Source organism: Pagrus major, chromosome 8 (assembly GCF_040436345.1).
Source record: "Pagrus major chromosome 8, Pma_NU_1.0".
Lineage (NCBI taxonomy): Eukaryota > Metazoa > Chordata > Actinopteri > Spariformes > Sparidae > Pagrus > Pagrus major.
This window is the reverse complement of record NC_133222.1, coordinates 11,369,259-11,393,159: the sequence shown is the minus strand read 5'-3', so window position 1 is coordinate 11,393,159 and position 23,901 is coordinate 11,369,259. Positions and strand designations below refer to the sequence as shown.

The window sequence follows — 23,901 nt, the reverse complement described above, 5'->3', positions numbered from 1 at the left end:
AACTCACAAGCTACAGAGAAATCTGACCTTGTGTATCAGTTATTACAATTGTCATGTTTACACCATCATCCCTTCTCTGACTAAGATGTAATTAAAAGCCTTTGAGAGGCTGTGAAGAAGAATTATTTTGCCTGTGTGGAATCTCAGCAGGCTAAGCCAATAATTTGGCAGTTCGAAGCATTTGAGCACTCTGCTGGTTCACTGTCTCGCTGGCGAGAGGCCCCAGAGTGTGCTGATGGCTCCAAGAAGGTGACACAATAATATTCAAAGTATCACAGACATCCTGTCGATGATGAACTGGAGTCCATTTTGCAGAGTAGACAACTCACTTGCCTCAGAAGAGTTACTTTCTGGACTTGTGTCTTTTCATTAACATTTCTTCATTTGGGATTGGATTATATGTAACAGGAGAATTCAATATAGCGCGACGGCTTTTATTGAAAATCCACGTCATCACAGTGGCAGACATCAGGCTGTCTGAGAGGCAGGGGCGAAACAAATAAAAAGGGCACCAGCGCACAGAGATTCATGATGCATTTACGGTGACATATTTCCAAACCCTGGTTAAGATTAAAATTGTTAAATTATATAACTGAGATTTAAAGTTCATGGACCACACCTCTGTACTAAAAACTTGCAGGGAACTTTTTCAAGCCAAAGCATGTAATAGACCCGACATCCACTGTGTCAGTGCCACATTTTGCCTGAAAGTGGCTTGAAATGTACGAGTTTTCATTACACGGTGAAGTTAGCTATACGACTTTCAAAATCGAGCTTGCTGAGAAACTTTTCGGCTCAAGGTCACAGTTTGGTTTTGGTGCCAAAACTACTTGTCTGGGTTGAGGAGAAGATCATGTCACGTGATGTAAACTAAGCACGTTATGCAAGTTAACTTACAGGATGTACATGAGTTATAATAAGTGACACTGACTCTTGGTTTCACTTTGGACACAAACAGCAGTCTCCTGGGTGAAAGTCCGTTGTTTGACCTATTCCACCACCCTAACTTCCTCCTTTTATGCTATGTTTGGGAGTGCACCTACATACACAAGTGTACTTTCACACCTAGGTGAGGCAAACCATGACACCAACATGGTGGACTGACAGGATGTGAGACTGAGCTGACTATGAACTGTTTAACTGTTTAGAGTCATAGACATAGGGGCCAAATAAACTCCTAGCATGCAGGGAAGCCTATATGCTTGTGTTTTCTCCATTTTAGAAGCTATGTTGCACATTCATTGTTTAAAGATTTCAGAGCAACCTGTGGTTGACAAAAACAAGCTCTTTTGGTGGAGGTAACTTTGATGGTCGGAGTTGCCCCTATGGATTATGTTGCAGCCTGGAGTATGAATAAAAATAGAGAGCTGAAGTCACGCCCCTTCCGGTTTCCCCCATGGGACCTTATTTTGGAAAGACTTTGTATGGTAGTGAATGGAGAAAGGCAAATACCATCTAGTTTTGTGTGAAACCGCTCAGTGAACTTCACCGTCTTGCTCAACACCAACATGGCCGCCAACTCTGCACAGAAAAGGTACTGAAAAAGATGAAAATCACATTAAATCTGTTCATACTGACAACTGCAGTCATGTGAAAGGAACGTTTGTCAGTTCTGTTTGCTGCTAATATACAGGACCAGCTCTATGACGTTTACGTTAAGGATTTTGGTGATGATCGACGAGACGACGTCACTAATGCGACTGCTGGCTGTGTTTATAGTCTTTATAATTACGTATTTTCACGGTATTATATTTCATCAGTTTATGACAATCTACAACTTTCTCAAGATGAAAATTTACCTTTTAAAACTGATCATATGTGTGATTCATGGCACAATTCAAGCAGGATCGAAGCACTGGCTTCCCATCAACTACATCTGTCGTGAGCAAAACTGTTTGTAAGTTGCTTGTTTTTACCAACTGTAGGACTGAAACGATTCGGTTGATCACTTAAACCATAGCACTTATGTACTTAAGGTATCCTTGATAAATAGCAGCTACCATGCTCAGAGGAGGGCTTGAAAACTGTTTCTGTTTTTTCTTTTCTACTTTATTGACGGTGATATGTTGTGGCTTCTTTCTTGTGACAAATGTACTTATTGTAAGTCGCTTTGGACAAAAGTGTCTGCTAAATGATCAATTAGTGGATCAGAGAAAATGAATCCACAGCTGTATTTTGATTATTGACTAATAATTACAGTAATATTTCTCGCAAAAATACCAAAATATTCTCTGATTTAGGGATTTTTCCAATGTGATGATTTGTAGTTCTCCCTTATTTTATATCATTGATTGTGATCTGCAATTTTTGAAAACACTTCTCTGCCGATTAATCGACTAATCGGCGCAACAATAACAAACGAACAACCCTAACCAATGTCATCCGATGCATACTGAACAAAAAAAAAGGATCAGCGTGTCCTATATTTCATGCAGATGGAGCAGGATGCTGCAGAAACCCCTCCACCCACCCACCAGCCTACAAAACACCCGTATTTCATGTGCCATGCACTCTCCCTAAATGTCTCCGCAGTTGCTCGTGCCACCCCGTGAGATACATCATCTAAATGCACGGAGGCAACCTGAGGTGAAACTTGCAAGAAAACTCGTGCTGCTCGGTGCATTCGGGGACACGCGGCGCCCAATGAATGAGCGGCTGCTCTGACGATGCTCGCCGAGCGCTGCCGGTCGACACGCCCCCAGCATGGATACAACCAGCAGGAACAGGCGCTCAGGAGACACGCTCACTATGCCGGAGAGTGTTTGCGGCCGCGATGGGAGTTAACACAACCAAGTTTCTGGAGGTGCTGTTCCCAGCGTCGCTGCACTAAAAAAACAAAACAAAAAAACAACAAAAAAAAGACATTGGCTTTTTCTTTTTTGATTTCTCTCTCCCTCTCTGTCTCTCTCTCTCTCTCTACTCTCTCTCTCTCTCTCTCTGAGGGGGCTTGTCTGCGTTTTTGTCCGAGGCGTTTCTCTCACAGGATGTTGATGATATTGGATAAAGCCGGGTAAGATCATAAAGTCAGTTCTCTCTGATGAGAACGACCTCCTCCTTCTCCTCCGCCACCACCACACAAAGGGAACCACGGAACAAGTTTCTTTTTTTTTTTTTCTCACGCGCCATCATTTTTTTTTTTTATTTTGTATTTTTTTTTCTTCCCTTTTTTTGGTGAATGTCATTAAGAAGCAGAGGGGGCTGTTTCAAAGACAAAATGGATCACTTTGCAGCAGAGTGCCTTGTTTCAATGTCCAGTCGTGCAATTGTCCACGCTCCTAAAGGGAATAGGGAGATTAAACCAGAGATCCCGTCCTCCTCCAAGAACGGGGAGGAAATCAAAGAGCCCTTGGTGAGAGACAACTCCTCTCTTTTTGTGGTGGCGCGGATCCTGGCGGATTTTAACCAGCAGCAGACTCCCAACAATGTTGCCGAGCAGGCAAAAATAAAGGACGAGAGCATGCCGAACCTCATAGATGATGGAAACTCTGCCACACCTACCACCATCTCCGATCCTTCGCTCAAACAAAGAGGCAAAAGATCGCGGGGTCGGACTGAGCAAGAGTCGCCTCAGAAAAAGCACAAATGCCACTATTCAGGTTGTGAAAAAGTTTATGGCAAATCATCCCACCTCAAAGCCCACCTAAGGACACACACAGGTCAGTCTTGATTGGATGCTGAGTGTTTTTCTGTTGCCGTGTTGCCTTGGCTGTGTTGAGGAGGGACGAGGGCTGAGAATAAAAAGAAATAAAACCGAGAATACAGATAAGAAGTGTGGTTTCTCTTTGACAGTCAGAGGAGGTGTGTGTGTTTCATATTCACGGATCCACCTTTTTTTGTATTATTATTAAACGGAGTAATCCTCACAAGCAGTGCAGTGAAAGTCGTTGCTTTGCTTTAATGATTGCATTGTTCCTCTTAAGTTGTGTGAACTTTTTTTTTTTTTTTTTTTGCGAAATGTCCTTTTAATTTCGGGTTGGGGAGGGGAGGGGGGAGTCGAGAATAGTGCCACTCCCACTCAAGTCTCCGAGCTTTGTCACTGCTTTTCCTCTTGCTTTGCACCCCCCTCCCTCCCTCCCTCCTCCTCCTCATCCTCATCATCATCCTCCTCATCATCATCATCCTCCTCATCCTCCCCTGCATTGGACAGTGTGTACAAAGCGAAACTGCAGTGTGCAAACGCAGAAAGAAAAGATGACACAGATCCTGCGCACGTAAATACAAAAAAGTCAATGAGGAAGGAAGAGGGAGGGAAAGGAAAGCTTCAGAATAAAGATGTGGGCATGCACACAGAAAGTTTTCAAGATCAGACCCGTCACACTGCAGATCAGCAGCAGCGTGATAACGTTTGACTTTCCTCAAGGACCATACCTCCATGTTTGCTCTTTGCATTCCGCAGGAAAGGCTACAGAGAGAGGGAGAGGGAGGTGGTGGTGGTGGGGGGAAGATGTAGATGGACTCAAATTGGGGGGTTGATAAGAGCTGTGCAGTCGCCTGTCTGCCCAAAGCCCTTTGTTGTGATGTGCCACACCCCCGCTAGACAGACCGCCAGCTGATCTGGCCAGCAACAGACTCAGCTAGCTGAGCCTCGACTCAGGAGCCTCTCCTCAGCTCTGTGTGCTGCTGCTGCTGCTGCTGCTGCTGCAACACACTTCACACACAAACACATCAGCCTGACAGCACAGAAACAACATAAATCTCTCCGGATCGCATGAGAAAAACGCCTCGTGTGAACTTGACCCATATTTGAGTCATATAGAAAATGTCACTCTGCGGAGAGTCACTTCTCTCTGCGCAACTCATCTCCCTCGTTTGTCTTGATATTAAAAAAACCTGATCCGTCCTAGCAGAGGGTAGATTCTCATCTTGCTGCCTGCTAAGCTTTTTCCTTTTCTGCTGCCTTTGTCCTAAGATACACTCCCCCTGTCTGGCTCTGTGATTGGTCTGTGTCCTCATATCACCTATGCTTCAGAGGCGATTCAGATGGATGCCATATGTTACACAAGCAAACACAACCATAAGTAAATATAGGGTGATTGCCGTTGTAGATTGTGGATGCACCTGTGTTGGCATTGTATTTTATATATGCTTCTTGGAAATGTCATATACATTCATCCATTAGCTGCAGCCGGGTAGCTTGACTGCAGTGTCGGGAATGTAGCCTGGCTCCTGCATGTACATAAAATAAGGGTCTATAATGATCCGGTATCATTAGTTAAATCACTCCCTCCTGTGTTTATTTTAGTGCAGTTTTATTCCTGTCAATCAGCCCTGCCCTTGTCTTTTGGGATACGTTCCCGTGCCTGGCTTTCTGATTGGTTTGTGTCCTATAATTTCTGATAATGAGAACGATTTCTGCTTATTTCATTGGATAGCCAGTCACAGAACGTGAGTCATCTCTTGTCTCGGCCAAGCTTGCAGCAGCGCTCGCAGAGAGCCAGCCTCCAACCCCTCCGTGTGCTTCCCTTCGGCCCCCGACCATGTGTTTTTAGAGCAGTTTTATTGCTCTGTATTAGCCCTGCCCTTGTCTCCATGCCTATTAAGAGTTTCCTCTCGCCTGCCTTTCTGTTTAGATATGCTCCTGCGTCTGGCTTGACGATTGGTTTGTGTCCTATAAATTCTGATAATAATGACTCTTTCTGCCTATTCGATTGGATAGTCCCAGAATGTGGGTCATCTGAGTTCAGGCGGGCTGCCTCAGCCTTGCAGTGCTTTCACAGAGCCAGACTCTGGCAGTGTGCTTCCCTTCAGCCCCTACTAGCAGAGTCAGGAGAGAATGGATTCCAGCCCAGTCAGCCGCGGCCAAACACCGCTATCTAATTGAGGGGGGAAAACACTGTTATAGACACTGAACAAAGAGCCAGGCACAAGGCGTCCTCACTTGACTTCTGTAACGCCCAAAGCCTCATCATCCCAGCTTCTGCAATCCTGGTGTGTGATTTCTCAGAGCTCAAGAGGCGCTGAAACCTGAGCTACATTGTATTTCTCATGAAATGTCTACAGCACGCGAAGAAATCAATCCCATTACTAGCTCAAAATGAACTTCAGTCAGTAGTCGTGTCTTATGAGAGGCATCAGAATTTTTATTTTAAGCCATAAAAGAATAACTACAGTCAAGCAAGTCTGAAAAAACAAATTAAATTCAGCATCTTTATACTTTCTTTCGCAAACTCCTGAAGCACTGTGAAGTGTCAGGCACGCCAATTCGCATACAACTGAGCCATGGAGATAGTTTCAGCTTTTTTTGTCGAGGTTTTAAGAAGTTAGTCTCGTTTGCTTCAGTACAACAGAGGTGTTTATGCAACGAGGAGTTCTGATCAAGCAGTCTTAATGGCTAGATTAACTAGACGTTACGTAGTTCCCCCAGGAAGTGGAGATCACGGTGAATTCTGCTTGACCTTGCAATTTTGTCCAAACAGCATCATGATTGGTCAAACTTGCACAAAAGTTGCTGTGATTAGACAAAAATTCAAGGTCCTGCTGAATTCACAGAAATTGGTGTGCGCATAGCAACGCAACTTCCCGGAGGGACTGGTTAGAGATGTGATCAGACCGAGCCCCCAGTTTCTTAGGCTTCAAAGCACCAGGCTTTGAAGCCTATTGACATAGTGGCCAAGCTGTGTAATTACAACGTCACGTGATGCACTGGGGCCCAAAAAGACTTTTCCTATAAGCTTACATTGAGAAACAGGCAAGTAAAGGAAACAGTGGCTAAATTTCTATGAGCAAACCCCCACAAAATAAGTCGTTTTACTGTCAAGTAGTACTCATTCAGTTTGAGAAATCTTGCGCTCTTTAGAAAGCATTAGCTCAAGTTGGCTGGTTGACTTTCGCGTCTGTTGCTAGGTCGTTACTAAGGGGCTTCATTACATATGGGTCTATTGCAAGCTCCCAGTAGCAGCACTGGGCTTGGAAGCCAATCTGACTTTGTGGCCAAACCGCGTAATTACAACATCACGTGACTGTAAAACACTGAATACATTTTTGTGACGTTCACTGATGTAGCTAGTACCTTAATCTGTCCACGGAATTTTTTATGTTTTTTCCCAGCGGATATTTTAGTTACAACTAGATTGAGCCGGCAAGGCAGGTTTATATATGTGATATTTATTCAGTTTGGGAAATCCCATGATCCTTAGGAAGCATTAGTGTTAGCTCAGGTTGGCTGGCTGACTCAACAGGGACTACCTCTCTGTTGCTAGGTTGTTACTAAGGGTCGGATTACTTGCTGGAGCAGATTTTATTACATATCTACCGACATGACTGATTTGTTTTCCAGTTATTAGTCAGACCCCAATGTTTTTCAGGGAAACACAGATGACACCAGCAAAACGCTTTTTTTTTTTTATATTTTGAGAGCATATTGCCCCACAGTATGAATACAATTTGATTGTATCTATTATTTAGTTGGATACCATTCTATAATCCAAATATTACACTTGAGGGTGTGATTTATTGTTATTGACACGACAGTGAAACGGTCAGGACAGAGGCACTTGTGCACCCTCTCATGTAATGATACTTTAATAAAAGTTCAGTTGCAGTGATCAAAGCATAAACACAATATACATTTTTAAAAAAACATCAGCAGTAATTCAGGAAACAATGTGATCAAGACCTTTCTATGATAAGTTTTCATTGGAAACTACGCAGGAAAAACTGTCCAGAGCGAATTCTTTGTATTATTTCAAGTATCTGGGACCTCTGCCTCTTTAAAGGCATTAAAAAGTTCCTGGTCCCTCAAGTGGAGACGTGGGTTTATTTAAGGTCTCTTCTCAATGCACAGTTGTCTTCTCCGACACTGGGATGTAGCCGACATGAGAGTACGCGCTGAATTTAAATTGCTCATTATACTGCATTGAGTTTGATGGTGAGGAATCCAGCGCAGTTTAGGGGTCTAAGGTTACCAGACAGCTTTTGTCTGATGTCCCGGTGTGGGAGGTGGGGCTTTTTTCCTCGACACATATACTTATCCCGCAGTATGGAAAATGCAGTAACACAGATGCACAGACGAACTCTGTTCCTAATGGAACAAATGAAGGCTGTATAAAGGAAAGTGCGTTTGATTCTTTCTAAGGATTTCCTTCAGCACCAGTTGGTTTCTTTTCAGTCCGGCTTTTTCAACTCTTTGTCTTACGCTGCGTAACTGACTCTAACGATGAAGGCCCACTTTCCCAAGAGGTGTCTTGTGGTCCTGGAGTACATGGTGTTCTCTGTGAAGCCTCATTACTCTGCTCTGTTCATGTCATGCAGACTGCCATCTCCAAAGGAGAGATGGCCCCTGACAAGCTCATTACAAGTCATGTCTTCTTCTGAAAGAACAGCCCGGGCCTCCTGTGCCCCCCACAGCTGGGCCTCACAAAAGGCCATCTTGTCATCTTGTCCATTCGAAAGCTATTGCAATCACCAGGAGGAACAGGGTCAATGTTTCTCATAGACAAAGAGCCTAATGACATATTTTACAGTTGGTTTGATGTTTTGTCTGGATTTCTTTTGTGTTTGACTGGGGGTACCTCTAATACTGTGAGATGACTATAAATCCCCGTCCTAAAAATTAAGTGGCACCACCTGGCAGCACAGTCCCACTGCCATATAGACCCAGTTATTCATGCATGCTTTCTATTTTCAGCCGAATAACTGTGGTTAATGACAGTTTTTTAAACGTGAAATTATCCCAAATTCCACATGGAAAAAAGAAGCAGGAGTCTCTGATTATATATGCTGCATCCCTGCCAGTGGTTTTATATTTGGCTGCAGTGCTGCACAGAGTGCACAGTGTTCCTGTGTGGCTGGTGATGAGGTAGCAGGGTGGAGATGGGGTTTTCCTGCTCTTGCTGAGACTGACCTTGGCACCGCATCGGGTAAAAACTCTACTGGGGCACAAGAGGTCAGTCTGTCTACCTGCCCCACAGCAGGATTTCCAGCATCCCACCCAGATGAGCCATGTTTCTCCTGATGGCTAATAAACTGATGACTCTTCAGTCAGGAGACGCTCAACAGTTTCCATTTGTTCCCATTCGGGTGACATTAAAGATGTTGTGTTTTTAGCCATGCCAGCACTGTGTATGTCAGACTGGAATATCTCAACAACTTTGTGATGGATTACCGCAAAATTTTGTACAGACATTCATAATTCCCTAATGACTGTGGCTGTCACTATGAGGGTGACATTTGTGGTTTTGAGTGAGGTGTCCCAACAGTGTGCCACAGAATTTGGTACAGAAATTAGGTGCATGTTCCTTTCTGGATGAATTGGAATAACTTACGTGATCCCCTTTTCATCTAGTGCCAGCAGTAGGTTAACATTTTAATTGGTCCAGTGGTTTACGACAAAATACCTCTAAAACTAAAGATATTCACATCAGCCTCAATTAGGAGTGTAGCAATGTTAGCATACTAACCTGCTAAGCCTCTACATGTCAACAATATCATTGGGCGGTAAGGCCTTAAAATATCTATATAGCTATATTGCAATACACTGTATATGTCTCGATATTTTGAAATGTCATCAAAAGCACTTCATTAATGCTGGGATTAAGCATCAAATCACAACATTTTTGACCAGATACCTCAATATTGATATTGAGACAATATTTGTACTTTAGCAAAACATCAGCACAATCAGATTTTTGATAAATAATCAGCAGTAAAACAAAACCTATGCCATATCACAATATAATGGCACCCAAAATATAAGATAGTATATAGCCTGATATCATGATAACGATATATATCGTATATATTGCCATGCCCTAATTGTCATTGTTAGAATGCCGACATTAGCATATTAGCTCAAAGCACCAATGTGCCTAACTACAGCCTCACAGAGCTGCAGACTCTTAATCTTGTCATAATTTACTGATGCACAAGCTCTAGTGTTGTCTTCTGCCATCAGATAAGACTTTTCCCTAAAAGCAGCTCTTGTGAATGAAATCCGGTTGGCTCATGAAGGCCACGTTTACAATGCAGTGTGTGTCGAATGGAAACAAGGTATTAGTTAAATCTACTTGATCCACGGGATGTAAATAAAACCAAAGTGGAGCCGCCATCTTGTCTGTTCTAATCCTCTGCCACCACATGAAAGATATCTCTGAGGCGTGTGCTGGTGCACATGCTGCCCATATGCTATCCTATATGTGCACATGTAAAGCTGACAGTTCCTCACTAATGTTGGAATATAAACCTGATTTAACTGTGATTAAGCAGCCAAGCATGCATGGTGGACATTGAAGGCTCCTGTCAAGCAGTTCCACGTCGCTTTCAGTGGCCCACAGGGCTCATGTATTCTTTAGTTAGCTCTGGAGTACTTTTATAAAAGCTGCTCTGTCTGTTCCCCCAGCAGTCCCTCCCACCCATATCCAGCTTGCAAAGCAAAATAGGTGCTCGAGCGTGTTGTGTTGCAAGGCCGAGCCCGGGCCACGGCTTGTGGCGTGGTGTTGATTACCGGCGGCAGGAAGAGAGGGATACAGACCTGTGGAACACTGTGAAAAACCGCCTACCGCATCTCGCATGCAAGGGAGGGATCTGCAGTACAAAGCCGAGGAATATACAGTGCGGCAGGGTGGGGGTGGGGTTAGATACTAGGATATTCACTGTCAATGCCCTCCATTGATGTAGGTCATATATTCAGCTGCATCTGCAGCTAATCTGATTAACGTTTGAAGGGCTGTGACCTATGCAGCGGAGAACACCCCTGTCAGCCCGGCACTCACAGGGTCCCATCTAAAGAGTTAGACTCTGACTGTGTCCACTGTGTTGTTTTTAAGTTCAGCTAGAAGAAGGGAGGGATGGCTGGAGATTACTGTGGAGCTAATGTCAGAGGGAGTGTTGTGTCTCTAGCTGGCTGTTTATGTTCCCTACGGTATGTAAGGTGTGTCCCCTTTCTCAGCGTGATAAATCAGACTGTGGCAGACCACGACACACGGGGGTGTGGTCCTCGGCACGAGATGTGGAGTGTTTTTGTGGTGTCTTGGGGGAAGGAAGGCATAATCATTTTCTGCGAGACATGAAAATATTTCTCTCCAGCTCGCCCTCAGAGTATCAGGTATAACATTGGACAGCTGGCACTATCTCCAGCCTGTATCTGCTCTTATCGCGGGGCCTCTCAGGAGCTAGCAGGGCTATGGCTCTTTGTTCAGCGCTGGGTAGTGAGGCACGTCAGTCTCATATGAGCTATAGTGTGACTCCATCAGTGGAATGAGCTGGCATTGTACTGTGTGAGTGAGAGTCACGGATGATGGGGCATCCCTGCTCCCACCTGCTTCTGTAAACTGTAAACACCCACTAAAGGCTGCAGCTGCTTGAACGTCCTTAGTTAACCAGAGTTTAGGATAAGGAGGCTTCCTGCAACACAGCAAGGCTGCAGGTTGTTTTAGCATGCACTCAAGGCTGAAAGAGAGTGCCCACTCTAACTAATTGAGGCAAATGTGATGAGCTGGTCGATGCAGGCGAGCCATCCCGGCCTTTCCCTTAAAGAGTTAAGGGGATGAAGTAATGTATGGCTGAGTGTGTGCTGGAATCAGACGGTCACACTCGACCCCACTCCATGTCTCCAGGTGAATGTCAATCGCCCTGCGCAGCGCAGACTGAGGAGAGTGAGTTACGGTTAGTACGCATAAGCTGTCTGATTGAAATGCATTACAGGAGTGCCTCTCCTGCTGGGAGCGAGGCTGCTGCTATTGTTCACAACCCGACAGCTATAGGCCCACAAGGGGAGGTAGGCTATTCAACGGCAAAGCAAGGTTCCTCTCAATAAAAACAAAAGATGATAATAGATCAAATGCTGCATGTTTTCGGAGCTTTCTCCTGACAGGCTCGAGCTTGTCCTCATCACGAGCACCTGACCCACCCAAGGGTCCTTTTTCATTGCTCCTGCAGAGTTTTGTGTGTGCGCAACAAACTCTGAATCCAGCCTCTCAGAAAACATGTTTTGACTGGGCGATTTTCTCGGTTAGCTGACTCCTCTCGTACTGAGCTAATTTTTCATACACAAATAGCCACGTAAACAGTTGTTCTGATCTCAGATGTGTTTCAAATCAAGCAGTGCCTTTTTTTCTCCTTCCTACAGACCGCAGAACCTTCTAAGCCTTTGTTGTTATTTTTGCTCAAGCGAAGCCTGCATATGCTGCTGTGCGAACTAGAAAAGACGAGCCACAAACGCCTTAATGTATATGCATTGTTCTGCACACAAGTTAGTGTTTATATCTGCTTGGCATGTGATGGTGCGTGTCGTAGGAGCGGCTGGTTAGGTTAACCCTCTCTGTTCCGGTGGTTTCATGCTTATGAAGGACTCAGCAGTCAGTCATTTTGGTATTACCTAAAATCCCGTGAATGGTTGTCTGCTGGCAGAGTAGCCGGCTCCTGGTTGGTTACAGGTCAGAGTATGTTGTAAACATGCAACCAAATTACAGGATTGCACTGAGCCCTACCACTGGAGTTAGTGGTACCCCTCTCATTTCATGATGCCAAGATGACTGTGCCACTGAGCCAGCACTGAAGTGAGGTAGCTCCAACTCTAATGAGCTGTGACCTACAGTCTGACTCCAGCTTTACTTTCCCTTCTCAAGCTTTGTCCACGCAGGTTTTTAGTGTGCACCTTGTTTTTGTTCTCAGCTCTGTAAAAAGATATTTCCTGTTCAGGTTCTCACCGCACAGGCAGAGCAAAGTTAACTTCAAGGTGATCTCTGATGTATCCACAGGAACTGTGTTTTTTCCCCTCCTCACCTTGCAGAGCTATTTACTCTAGCTCTCTTTTGGCAGGCTCACGTGGACATTTTCAGCTGTACACTGTGTGAATTTGGCCCATGCCTGAGGACACACCAGGAATGTTATCTGCTCTTGTTTGAAATGCTGGTAGCTGCTGTTGGAGCAGGTGACAGAGTTGAGCTCCTGCGCCGCTGCTGCTCACGTCAAAAAGGAGATTTGATCTCGCCTTTGTGAGCAGCATCTCTTACACCAGGGAGACGGACTCGGATTCCATTCCTCTTAACCATTTCTGCAGTCGAGCTTCTTAGATATGAATGAGAGAGGGAGAGGAGCAGAGATGAGCTGTTTATTTACTGACCCAGTGGCCTCGGAGAGAACAGTTATATAACAAGAGTACCTGTGACATAATCGCATCTCCTTGGAGGGGGGACACTAGTGCTTAGTAGAGGTACAGTTTGTGTGTGCATGATGTAACTCACTTAACGGGTAACTGGGTCACTGTGTTCGTGAGGGAAAAGCTCCCCTCATTACGACCCCCCCCCCTCCCCGCTCTCACCCTCTGCAACCGACACATTCTGAGAAAGACAAACCACTCCCTGGATGTGGACGCTGCCAGAGATGGGATAACCAATCGGCGGGGCCTGGCGTCACGATCGCCACGGCGCCCCGCTGTGACAGCACTGGAGCTAGATGGGAACACGAGCAGGGTAAGGGGAGTAGCTTGCAGCTTTCTTCTTGCGACAGAGATGCTGAGTAATAGCTGCAGTCTATTGAAATATCTCTGGGAGAGTGACATCCTCCCGCTACACAGGCGATCATCATTTCCTCTCAGGATGAAGGAGTTTGTTCCCTGAAAAACCTCCTGATTGTTTCCAGAAGATTTCTTCTGCCCTCATGGAAATCCTCATGTTACAACACAAAGCACACAATTAAATGGGGCATTGCATTTGTTTTCTTTATGTAAGTGAATCTTTTCAGGCTGACATTAAAGCATTCATTTTCATACCAGTGACCTAAATGCCTAACAGCAGTGCAGCATGAGGTGAAAATGGCCGGCGTGTCTGTTTATCCCGCATTTTCTCAGAAGTCACGGAGCTCTAAATAATTTGACGCATCTCGATGAGTTGAGTTGGATACCTGATGCTTCCACTATGACTGCATTACTGTATCAGGGCAGTTAGACTGGATATCTCAGCCTAGCTCTCTGGTGTCTGGTTAAATATTAATGTTGTTGGATCCGTTACGCTGGTTATTGAGCCTTAAGCAGCCCGCAGAGCTTAGCTCTACTTTTTAGCCAATAACTCAGTTTGCAGTGCCAGGTGGCAACACAGGCTGCTTCTCTTGCTAATAAGGTATGAAATCAGACTATCACGAGTCTCTCCAATTAGATTAGTGCCTTAAAAGTTAAACTACCTCCTTTCCTCATGGGTGTAATCCAGGATGTGTAACGGGGGCAAACATCCATGGCCTCCTCCTTTTTATGAATTTCCCCTCTAACTCTGTGCAGGGCAGATGGATAGTTTCTCTGTGCGTGAACTTTTGCAGATAACAGTGTAGACGTTCTGTCTGTGTGCACATGCAAATGTCTATATGTCAGTTACAGAGTTTGAGCCCTGTAGTAGCCCGCAGGACCTGTTGTGGGCAGGGCTGACTGATTTTGTCTGGAGCTGAGGTGAGGCGTCAGAGGCAGGAACACAGACCGGGCTGTCTAGACTTGCTCTGTCTGTCTGCATGTTTTGTAACCATGCAGTATAGGGGGGTGGGGAGGGACCGAGACTAGTCGTGCACAGAGTTCTTGTTTTTGAGACTCACTGGCATCAGGTAGCATAGGAGTGTTTGATGCTGAACAGCACTGTTTCCATTGTGGCCCTGAGGGAAGCCACAGAACAAAGAAAAGCATTTGGCAGGCCTGTTCTTATGTGCTCATTTGTCATGCCACCTATAAACATTCACGCATCTCCCCATCTATTCCTTTTCATACCTCAAATCCCTGGCATGGGCTTGCACATGAAGAATGATTATTCTTATTCTCAGGAAAGAACCATAACATGAAAGGAATGCGTCCTGCCCTTCGCCATAGTACTGCAATGTCACGCTGGTAAATTTAGATGCTGGATGTGGCTATTGTCAGGCAGAAACTCGCTGAAATGGAACTAAACAGAGTACAGTATTAGACATGTTGGGCAGTAGATGCGGAGCGCTGCATTCAGGCTCCATGCACACTGTTTCCACATCAGAATGGAAGGAAACCACAAGATATATAGTACCATCTGGCTTTGACTAGATTTGTGTCAAAGCCCACTTTTTTATTGCCTGATGGAGGGGGGATGGGTGTAATTTCCCATGTGCCGAGTCACAGATAGTTGCATGTTGGAAAATGGGCTGGGTAACCATTGTGAGCCTGATTAGCATCTGGAGCTTAGATAATTAAACTGTGTCTGCTCCTCCAGCACAGCGCCAATTTTTAGGTGATTTACCCCCAATTCCCTCGGCTCACGACAGCCTTTTCTGTCCCGATTTTTTAATATTTTGAAGATGTTTTCTTTTGCTACCTATGAGACCCAGAAGTAACCTTGACATCATTATTCCCTGATGACTCATAGGTTACTATGTACAAAAAAACAGCACAGTCTTGTTCTGCAAGCTGGGTCTTCTAGATGAAAAAATGTTTGTTTGCTGTGCGTGGCAGCGTTTATGACTTGTTAACCTGTAACCATCCCACAATGAGTCACATCTCTCACTTTGATGAGCCACTGGGTGCTTAGCGTGCACCAGATTTCCCATCAGAGTGTTTTTATTTGCTCTAAATGATTATAAACAGTCCTACAACGTAAAGCATTTATGGGTGGATTCAACACGAGACAACAAGATTATAATTTTAGATTTTCAGTTGCATTTTGATTGTGTTGTTCCAATAAGTGCATAAAGGCAAGTATTAGAACAGTATATAGTCTCAGATCATGACATTGACATGTTGCCATGATGCTGACATGTTGGGATAACACCCTGGTTATGCGACCCACTAAATACATACAGTAGTGTTTCGCCCACTGGCCCCGCCCATGAATTCTGAGCTCGTAGACATCTTATTGTGATGATGTCACAGAAGTTTTTCAAATATAAATCCTCCACGGATCAAAAACCAATAATAGAAAGAGACAGAATTCACTTTGTTTGCAGTCTGAGGTGTCCTGTCAACAGTTTTACAGACTGAAGGAAGAAGGTTTTTGGGGTGCGGGGGGAATTTTTTTGCTGCAATACCGCGAGTGGCCACAGGGCGAAATTGGAAGCAAAGCTGCATGCTGCTGTCACTCAGTACAAACATATATTAGGGGGTAAAATAAACCTGCAGAGACGTACAGTTAGTTTGAAATCATTTGTTTTTATGTGTCAAAGTTACTGTTGCTTTGAAAAGTAAGGACTGATTGGTCATGGATTGATTTGAACGTGTGCCCTGCAAATATCACACAACAAGCATGCAACTTAAAAAATAACAGCAGCTGTGATGTTCGCTGATTATTTTTTAGTTCTACCCCACCTCAGGTTTCACATCCCTGCAAGTAGATTTTCATATCAGACTGAAATCAGCAGAAAACTATGACTGCCTGGAATGCTTGAACACACATCAGAGATAAGTGTGGTGTATTTAAATAAAAGGTCAAACGTGTGTGTGCTAAAACATGCGAAACATGGGAAAACTGTGCAAAAACATGTATAATATGGTCAGCAGCAAGTAAATAATACAAACTAAATTAAAACATCAGTGTTCTTAATGATTTAACACTTTACACCTCCCCTTCCCTCTGTGTGTTTCAGGAGAACGGCCTTTCCCATGTACCTGGCCCGACTGCAGTAAGAAATTTGCCCGCTCCGACGAGCTGGCCCGCCACTACCGCACCCACACGGGGGAGAAGAAGTTCGGGTGCCCGCTCTGTGACAAGCGCTTCATGCGCAGCGACCACCTGATGAAGCACGCCCGGCGCCACTCAGATTTCCAGCCCGGCATGCTGAAGAGGCCCCACGGCGGCAGCGGCGGCGGCGGCACCACACGTCCCAGCTCCCTCAGCGACTACAGCCGCTCGGACGCCTCCAGCCCCACCCTCAGCCCCGCCCTCAGCCCAGCCAACTCGCCTTAAACTGAAACCCTGTCGCACTTTCTGCCTCTGACCTGGGAGGCCTGTGTTTTTGTCATAACACTTGTGTTGCACAGTTGTCAGCACCCCCCCCCCCCCCCCCCGCCCCTTTGCTATTCCTGCGCTTGCTGTGGTGTACCATACTGTACATAACTGCTTATTGTAGTGCAATTACTCGTGTGATCCTAAAAGAAGGTAATGCCTTTCCCAGATGGCAATATTTACATTCTGTACCATATGTCTGTATTTTTTTAGCTTCTGATCATGGCTAGTTGTCCAATGTATGTTTGCAGTCAGCTAAACAAGGTTTAGAAGGAGAAAAAACAGACACCCTGACAAGTCTTATCAAAATGGCTCTTTTTTTTGTGTTTTTCTCTGGTTTTTGTTTTTTTTGAACGGGTGAGGAGAGGGGCCACACACACACACCTCAGGATTGAAGACAGTTGCTATTTCTGTAATACCACAGTACTTCACAGTACTCACATTGACTGCACAATATACTCATCACTTTACTCTGAAATTCAACAGGGGTTGAATTTTACGCCCTGCTCAGGGATGGCCTTGTTAGCTTGAAAGAATGAACATGGTGAAGAGAGAGAAACATACAGTACATATATAGCAGCCTTACACTCAACACAATTTGCACTCTGTTTTTTTTGGTTTTTTTGTTGGTTTTCACGTTCGAGGAAACTCACTCTGCGGTCACACGGTCAATCATACACAGAACTCTGTTCCCCCTCGGGTTGCATATGTAATGTAAATGCTGTGTGTTTAAGAAGAGAACCCACCTCAGTAAACACAATACAGCTGTTCCTCCACCGCAACGTTAATATTCAGTTGCTGTAACATTGGGTGAAATATGTGTTTCATTACACAGCGCTATGCAGTGTATACTGTGTAAATCTGCATTGTGGGAGGATCGGGATTATATTGGGTTGACAGGTTTTATAAATATACTCTGTCTAAGAAACTTTCGACCCTTTAAATAGAGACAGTTAAGTTTCAAAGCAGCTGTTTTTCTTTAAAAAAGAAAGCGCTGTATCATCAGCCGAACGGACACAAAGGGACTTTAGTTGAAACAATGTTTATCCTCTCTCAAGCACATAGGAAAAAGTACCAAAGACAAGAGTGAATGAAAGCTTTCTATTCAGTCTTGTAAGCCGCCCTTCATTGAGGCCTGGGGCTGGTGTTTGGCAGTAGCACAGGTAGAGCCAGACAGCCGGCTCACTTCCCTCCTCCTGCCTTCGCCTTTTGTGGCCTCCCTGGAGGAAACAGCTGCATCCCACAAGAAGCTATTCACAGCCCGCAGGAGGAGTGCTAACATGCCACTGCTGGGGAGTCCTGCCTCACCCATCTGGCTCTACCTGTCCTGCCAGAGAGCGGTGAAGCTCCGAGCCTCCCAAATTGCGTAACGTTGCTTAACTCGGGGGGGTCAAATGTAGGCCAGAGAGTGTCAGGCACAGCCGGGGCTGGGCTGAGACATTGTGGATCACCGAGCGAACAAAGCAGCTATCTGCAATAGACAGGCAAGAGAGGGCAGGTCCTGATAAAAGAGGAGAGGTTTATCACGAGCTGAGCAGTACAGAGGAGGAGACACCAAGTCGCAGACACCCCCACCTCCTCCTTCCTCCCTCCAACTGTAGAAACCGTGAGCGGAAAAATGGCTGTAATTAGTGGCTTGATTCAACCTGTGTGATAAGACAGAAAGAGATGAACAACAGTACTACCTAGACGATGCTAGCAGCGTGGGTGGGATGTACCATCCTAAGCACAGGGAGAAATCCTCTACGACTACTGCTGGAGAGTCAAAATTTCACAATGCCAAGGAAAAATGTTGCTCCAAAATTCACTCAAACAGCTGCTTTCAAACTTCTCGCTCGCAAAAAGAAAAATCAAGGGGGCTTTTAAACTGTTGTAAAAACATTTGAACCAAAACGAACATATCAGCAAAGTGCAGCGCTCCACCAGCCTCACGTCGTCCTGCCTATGAAGCTCAGATGTCCCGTGAGAAAGCTGACTTGTGTTTCTAGACAGACATGCCTCAATAAGTCAGGCAAAAGGCACAGTAAAACCTTCCATGGAAACGGGCACCACTATCAAAACTGCTGCAGCCCCCGCCAGTCTGTGTTATGCCTACATTTTCTTTTAATGCTTCGGCCGGAAATAGTCTCATCCATGTATCTGGTCCTGTCAGACCCCTCCAGACTGTTGTCATCATGAATCGCATGTGTTGGCTTCGTCCTACCCCTGCAGTCCTGCGCTTCACACTATATGCATGCTAACAACTTTGCCTTTGGAAGCGTTGAGGGTTTTCTGAGGCGGTCTGGCAGGTGTAAGTTCATGAATGGCAGGCCTTGTCCCTCGTTTTCTTCGCAGCAGCCATCTCTCTTTAAAGTTGTGAAGAATCAGCTCTGTCACATCCTCCAGAAAGAAAACATCCCTTATTTAGATCGAAATGCAGTAGTTTCCTCAAAACACAACCCTCTGTAAGATGTTCAAATAGTTTCCAGGCTGCGAGATGACACTTTGAATGCCACTGATCAGCAGCTCTTAGTGAAAAGAAGCACTGAGAGGGTTTTTTTTTTTTTACGTTTACCATTTCTGAAAAAGAAAATTCAAATTGCTGTTGAGCGGCTTTTTCGTGGTTTCAATCCATGACTTTTCTTTTTCTTTTGGTCAATTTTTGACTCGATTTGTAGTGTAAACAAAAAAAAAAAAGTCTCAGTAGCTCACCCTCAAGCATGTTTAGTTAATCACTTCTTAATCCATAATCTGCACATTTACCTCAGGGTCGACATCCGCAAAGCAGATGTGGGACAGTTTGTGGATTTTGTTCTAACACCAGTTGCTGCACAGAAATGTCTGCCAGCTCCCCCTCCCTCCCTCATCCCCCCTCCCTGGTGTTCCTGGGTGCTTTGTGCTCACTGCTGGTCAGTGTCCGACCACACTGGAAACACAGGAACGCCTCCGAACGGGGGCCCAGCTCCTGCCTATACTGTCTTCATAACATCCTGCAGTCCTGCCTTTATAGTAAGCACTGGGCACTGGGGAGCTGTTTTCAGTGAAACGCCCCTTTAAACACCGTTGTTTGACCCTTTGTGCCAGTGGACTTACAGTAGGCGACAGGAACATAAAGCGACTGTGACCGTGTAAACAACCCAGTCTATCCATCCATCCAGACTGCACCGGTGACATGTAGGCCTCCACAGGCAGAGTGTCTCATAACTTTTATTCTCACTGTATCAAATCTACTTGAATAATTCAAAACAAAAGGCCATTGAACACAGTTTTGTACATGTCCATTTTTACTGTACTTGCTTTTGTTGTCAAATGATAATTAACCTCTCTGGAGAAAGGTGTACAGTATGTTTTTTGATTTGTTTTGTTGTTTTTTTTCTAGATTTTCCATTGTCTTCAGGTCATTTCAGCAACTCTTTCGAATTTACCGCAGCATTAAGGATGACTGTTTGTGTCGGGGCTGTTTAAAAGCACCATACTCTGTTCGCAAAAACATCATTTTAAGCCCCATTAACGGGGTTCACCCCTTTAATCAGAACAGCTACTTACTCTGTTGATGTCAGGATGCAGGTTACTCCAGTTAGCCTGTTATCCAAAAGATTCCTCCAAGTCATAAACTGAAAGGATTGTTCGGGGTGATGATAAGAAAAGGAAACTTCCTGACCTCTTATGTACGACAATTTCAGATGGAGTGACTCATTTTCTTTATTATTTTAGATTCTTTTGAACGTTTTCCATAAGAATAGAGACCACAGCATTGTGAGTTAGCAATGTAGTCGTGATTTTTATTATTATTATTGCTTTTTTTGTGTGTCTCATATGAAATGTTTAAGCTTGTATATTTTTTTTTTTTCAAAAATCATACCTCTTGAAATATGTTGTACCTTCATATCTTTTCAAAACATCCATCATGTAGCTTCGCTTGACGAGTAGCACAAATAATCGGTGGTTTTATTTGCCCCTACTTGAATGAAGAAGGAAGGAAAGAAAGAGACTTTTTTTCTGTAAAAAAAACAAAAACAAAACACTGGGCTACATTTTATATAATCATCCCATGTTGTCAGGGTCGTGCACATCCTCGTAGATTCAAAAAGTAATCTTTCCAGGAAATAAGAAAAACCTTATTTTTTATTATTTTATGTTCCAAACAAAATATTTAATGCGTCCCTTCCCTACTGAGCTCCACATATTTGTCTTGGTTTCAACTTTTTCTATGTGAGGGATGATGTCAGCTGTAAATTACTATCAAACTACAACGTCAGCATTTTTTAATCCAACTTTACGATTGTAATCTCAGTAAGATTACGGATTTCAACATCTGTTAGAGACTTTAAACGATGACAAAATGTAAATGCAAGGTTTCTACAAGATGCCGACCGTGTACCAGTTAATATCTTTTTCTGCTAATTGTAAAAAAAATATATATATATATATATATATATATAAATGAAAGTGAATTGATTGTTGCCTAATATGTAAAGAACTAACAGTCTTCATGAATATATCACTGATCAGACAGTCTCAACTGAAATCTTCATGAGTGATCTCAGCGTACAAGCATGATCGATGCAATTGTGTGCCAAAACTATAATGGAAACTTCATAAAGATGATGTGGGTAAAAAAAAAAAAGAAAAAAAGTGAAACCTAGCTACTATCAGACATTTAACAAACCTGTACAGTTTTATAAAGTGTGACATGTTTTTATGTAATGTACAGTAATATTTCTTTTTCTGCTTTATGTAAACATTTTGATTGTGTAGCTTTTGTTTTCCATTTGTTATTTAATTTTCTTTCTCTTCTTTCTTTTTATTTTGCTGTACAATACTCAAGCAATGTATAATGGCTTATTACAGGTATTTTGTTGACATAAACAATCTTAATGATAACAAACGCCCAACCATTCCAAAGGATTGAGAATTGCATTTGCTATAAATGTGCTGCTTACATCGACCCGATGCATTTTTGTAGGTAATGAATAGAAGTCTGTCTCGACTGTGAGGTTTTACACGTTGTGAGTTGTGCACAAGGTACGTTTCTCATTGTCAACATTTTCCCAGGTTGAATCTCTCCTTTTTTTCCCTCTTCAGGCTCCTTGTGCAGGCTAAGCCAATTCGAATGACACATGCAATATTTTAAGAGTATTACGACATGTGAAATTTTAAAAGTTAAGGACATACAGTGCATGTCTTCCCTCTTGACAAAGGCCTGAGGCTTTTTTTTTTTAAGGTCGGGATAATGTTTGAGAGGCGGCCATGATAGGAGAGAGTGGTTCTCGAGCAGGGAGAGGGAGCTCATCAGACGCTCCACGCTTAGGAGCTTGTTGTTACCAAAGGCTTTGAAGGGAAAGATGAATGTTGCAGTAATTTTGGACCCTTGGGTTCAACTTTATACACTGTAAGTGTTGATCAATGGATGTCGTGCTTAATATGGACCTTTTTCTACAACTCGAATAAGCAACTTTGTTTATTTTTTATCACTTGAATGATCAAAGCCTATTTAATCATACGAGCAAACGCTTTCTGAATGAGTCAATAGACACGAAAACAAAAGAGACTGAGTGAGTAGGAACATGCAGCACAGCGGACCACATCTGTCTGTACCCTTCGCTGACCATGTGGTCTTGCTTGACTGCCTGAGCTGACACTGTGCGGCGGCGTTTGCTCTTTACTGTAGAAAATGCACACTGACAAGAAGTGCTTGGCTCATGCGTTGGATAGTTTTGCCCTCAAAGGATTTGTCTGTTTCAGGTTATGCGGCACACCGTGCTGTGAATGACCTCCCTTTGATTACAAAGAGAGCCTCTCACCAGCCTTTTGGTTCTGTTTCCTGTACCTGTTTGTCCTCAATGTACCTCCTCAGTGTAATGTTGCTCTCTTGATACCTCTGTGCGTTTCTCCTCTGCCCATCACCATCAGTTGCCTGTTGTAGTGACTCCATGGTGCTGTTTCCCCTCTCAGCACCAATATAATCTAATCTGTAAATAACTCTTGACTCAGCTATGGCCAGTACATTCTTCTATGACCTCACTCTAACCTTCAGGTGTCATTTTGTTTATTTTTTTCTCTCTCAGCAAACCAAAATCACTACATTCAAGTATTACAGTTGTACAGTTCCTCGGATTCTACACACATGTTAATGTGCTGGTCTTAGCTGCTCTGCTGTACCTTTTTATGGCATTATTTTTTACATGTTAGACAATATATTGTGACCATGTCCTATGCAAATATGAAAAATAACAGATTGTTGAATAATGTATGTTGTCATAACTTGTATGCATGAAATAGTGAAGTTTACATTTGGAAATAAATTCATAAAATAAGCAGCTACAATTTGTTTTGTGCTTATTTCCTTTCCTGTTAAAGGGATATTTCACTTATCAATCAAAAATTTGAAAAATTCTACTTACTTGTGGCGCTGTTTATCCATCCAGATTTATTTGGCGTGAGTTGCAGAGTTTTGGACATATTGGCTGTAGGGATGTCTGCCTTCTCATGAATACATTAGATCAAGATACCAATTGGCTTGTGGTGCTCTAAGTGCTAAAATGATTAGCTAGGTACATCCCTGTGTCCTATGTTGCAACTTCAAGTTGAATTTTGTATTTCCCTCTTGGTTAGGATGAGGAAAAAAAATCATAGTTTGGCTTAAAATACCTGTTCTGGTTGCCATGATCACAGATGGAGATGGTCCCATTTCCAGTGAAAGATTGCTGGTTATGGTGTACTCAAAAACAGCTGGAAAAGTGTCCTTAAAAATATTTATTTGTATGATTCTGCTTGGCAGCCATGTTGGCTTGTAATAACACCACTATCATTCCCTGCACCTTCTGATGTGAAAGGTGGCTATAGAGCATATAATGTGAACGTGATATGCCATGTTTGGTACAAATGTTCAAAATCAGGACCTGGTAACTCCACAGATAATCCACAGAGCAGTTTCATAGCTAATGAAGCTAGCTACCATTAAAGCTCAGCCGAGAAGGACGCCATTAATGGTTACATCCCGTGCTGCGATGAGCACGAGCCTCTCGTCCAAGAGAGGATGCAT

At 43.8% G+C, this 23,901-nt stretch overlaps 1 protein-coding gene across 1 annotated transcript; it reads left to right on the top strand.

The window, feature by feature from the left end:
• The first annotated feature begins 2,797 nt into the window (after window positions 1-2,797).
• On the top strand, window positions 2,798-23,183 carry klf13 (Kruppel like factor 13). The gene is made up of 2 exons (XM_073471565.1): window positions 2,798-3,656; window positions 16,519-23,183. Exons 1-2 carry the CDS (start codon window positions 3,176-3,178, stop codon window positions 16,836-16,838), a joined length of 801 nt encoding a protein of 266 aa, XP_073327666.1. The 5' UTR covers window positions 2,798-3,175; the 3' UTR covers window positions 16,839-23,183.
• The last annotated feature ends 718 nt before the right edge of the window (window positions 23,184-23,901 follow it).

What these genes read in the sequence shown, in the direction of transcription:
- klf13 (XM_073471565.1), top strand. Translation starts at nt 3,176, where the DNA reads ATGTCATTAAGAAGCAGAGGGGGCTGTTTCAAAGACAAAATGGATCAC. An exon ending in CCACCTAAGGACACACACAG is followed by an intron (nt 3,657 to 16,518) that starts GTCAGTCTTGAT and finishes TGTGTGTTTCAG; the next exon opens with GAGAACGGCCTTTCCCATGT.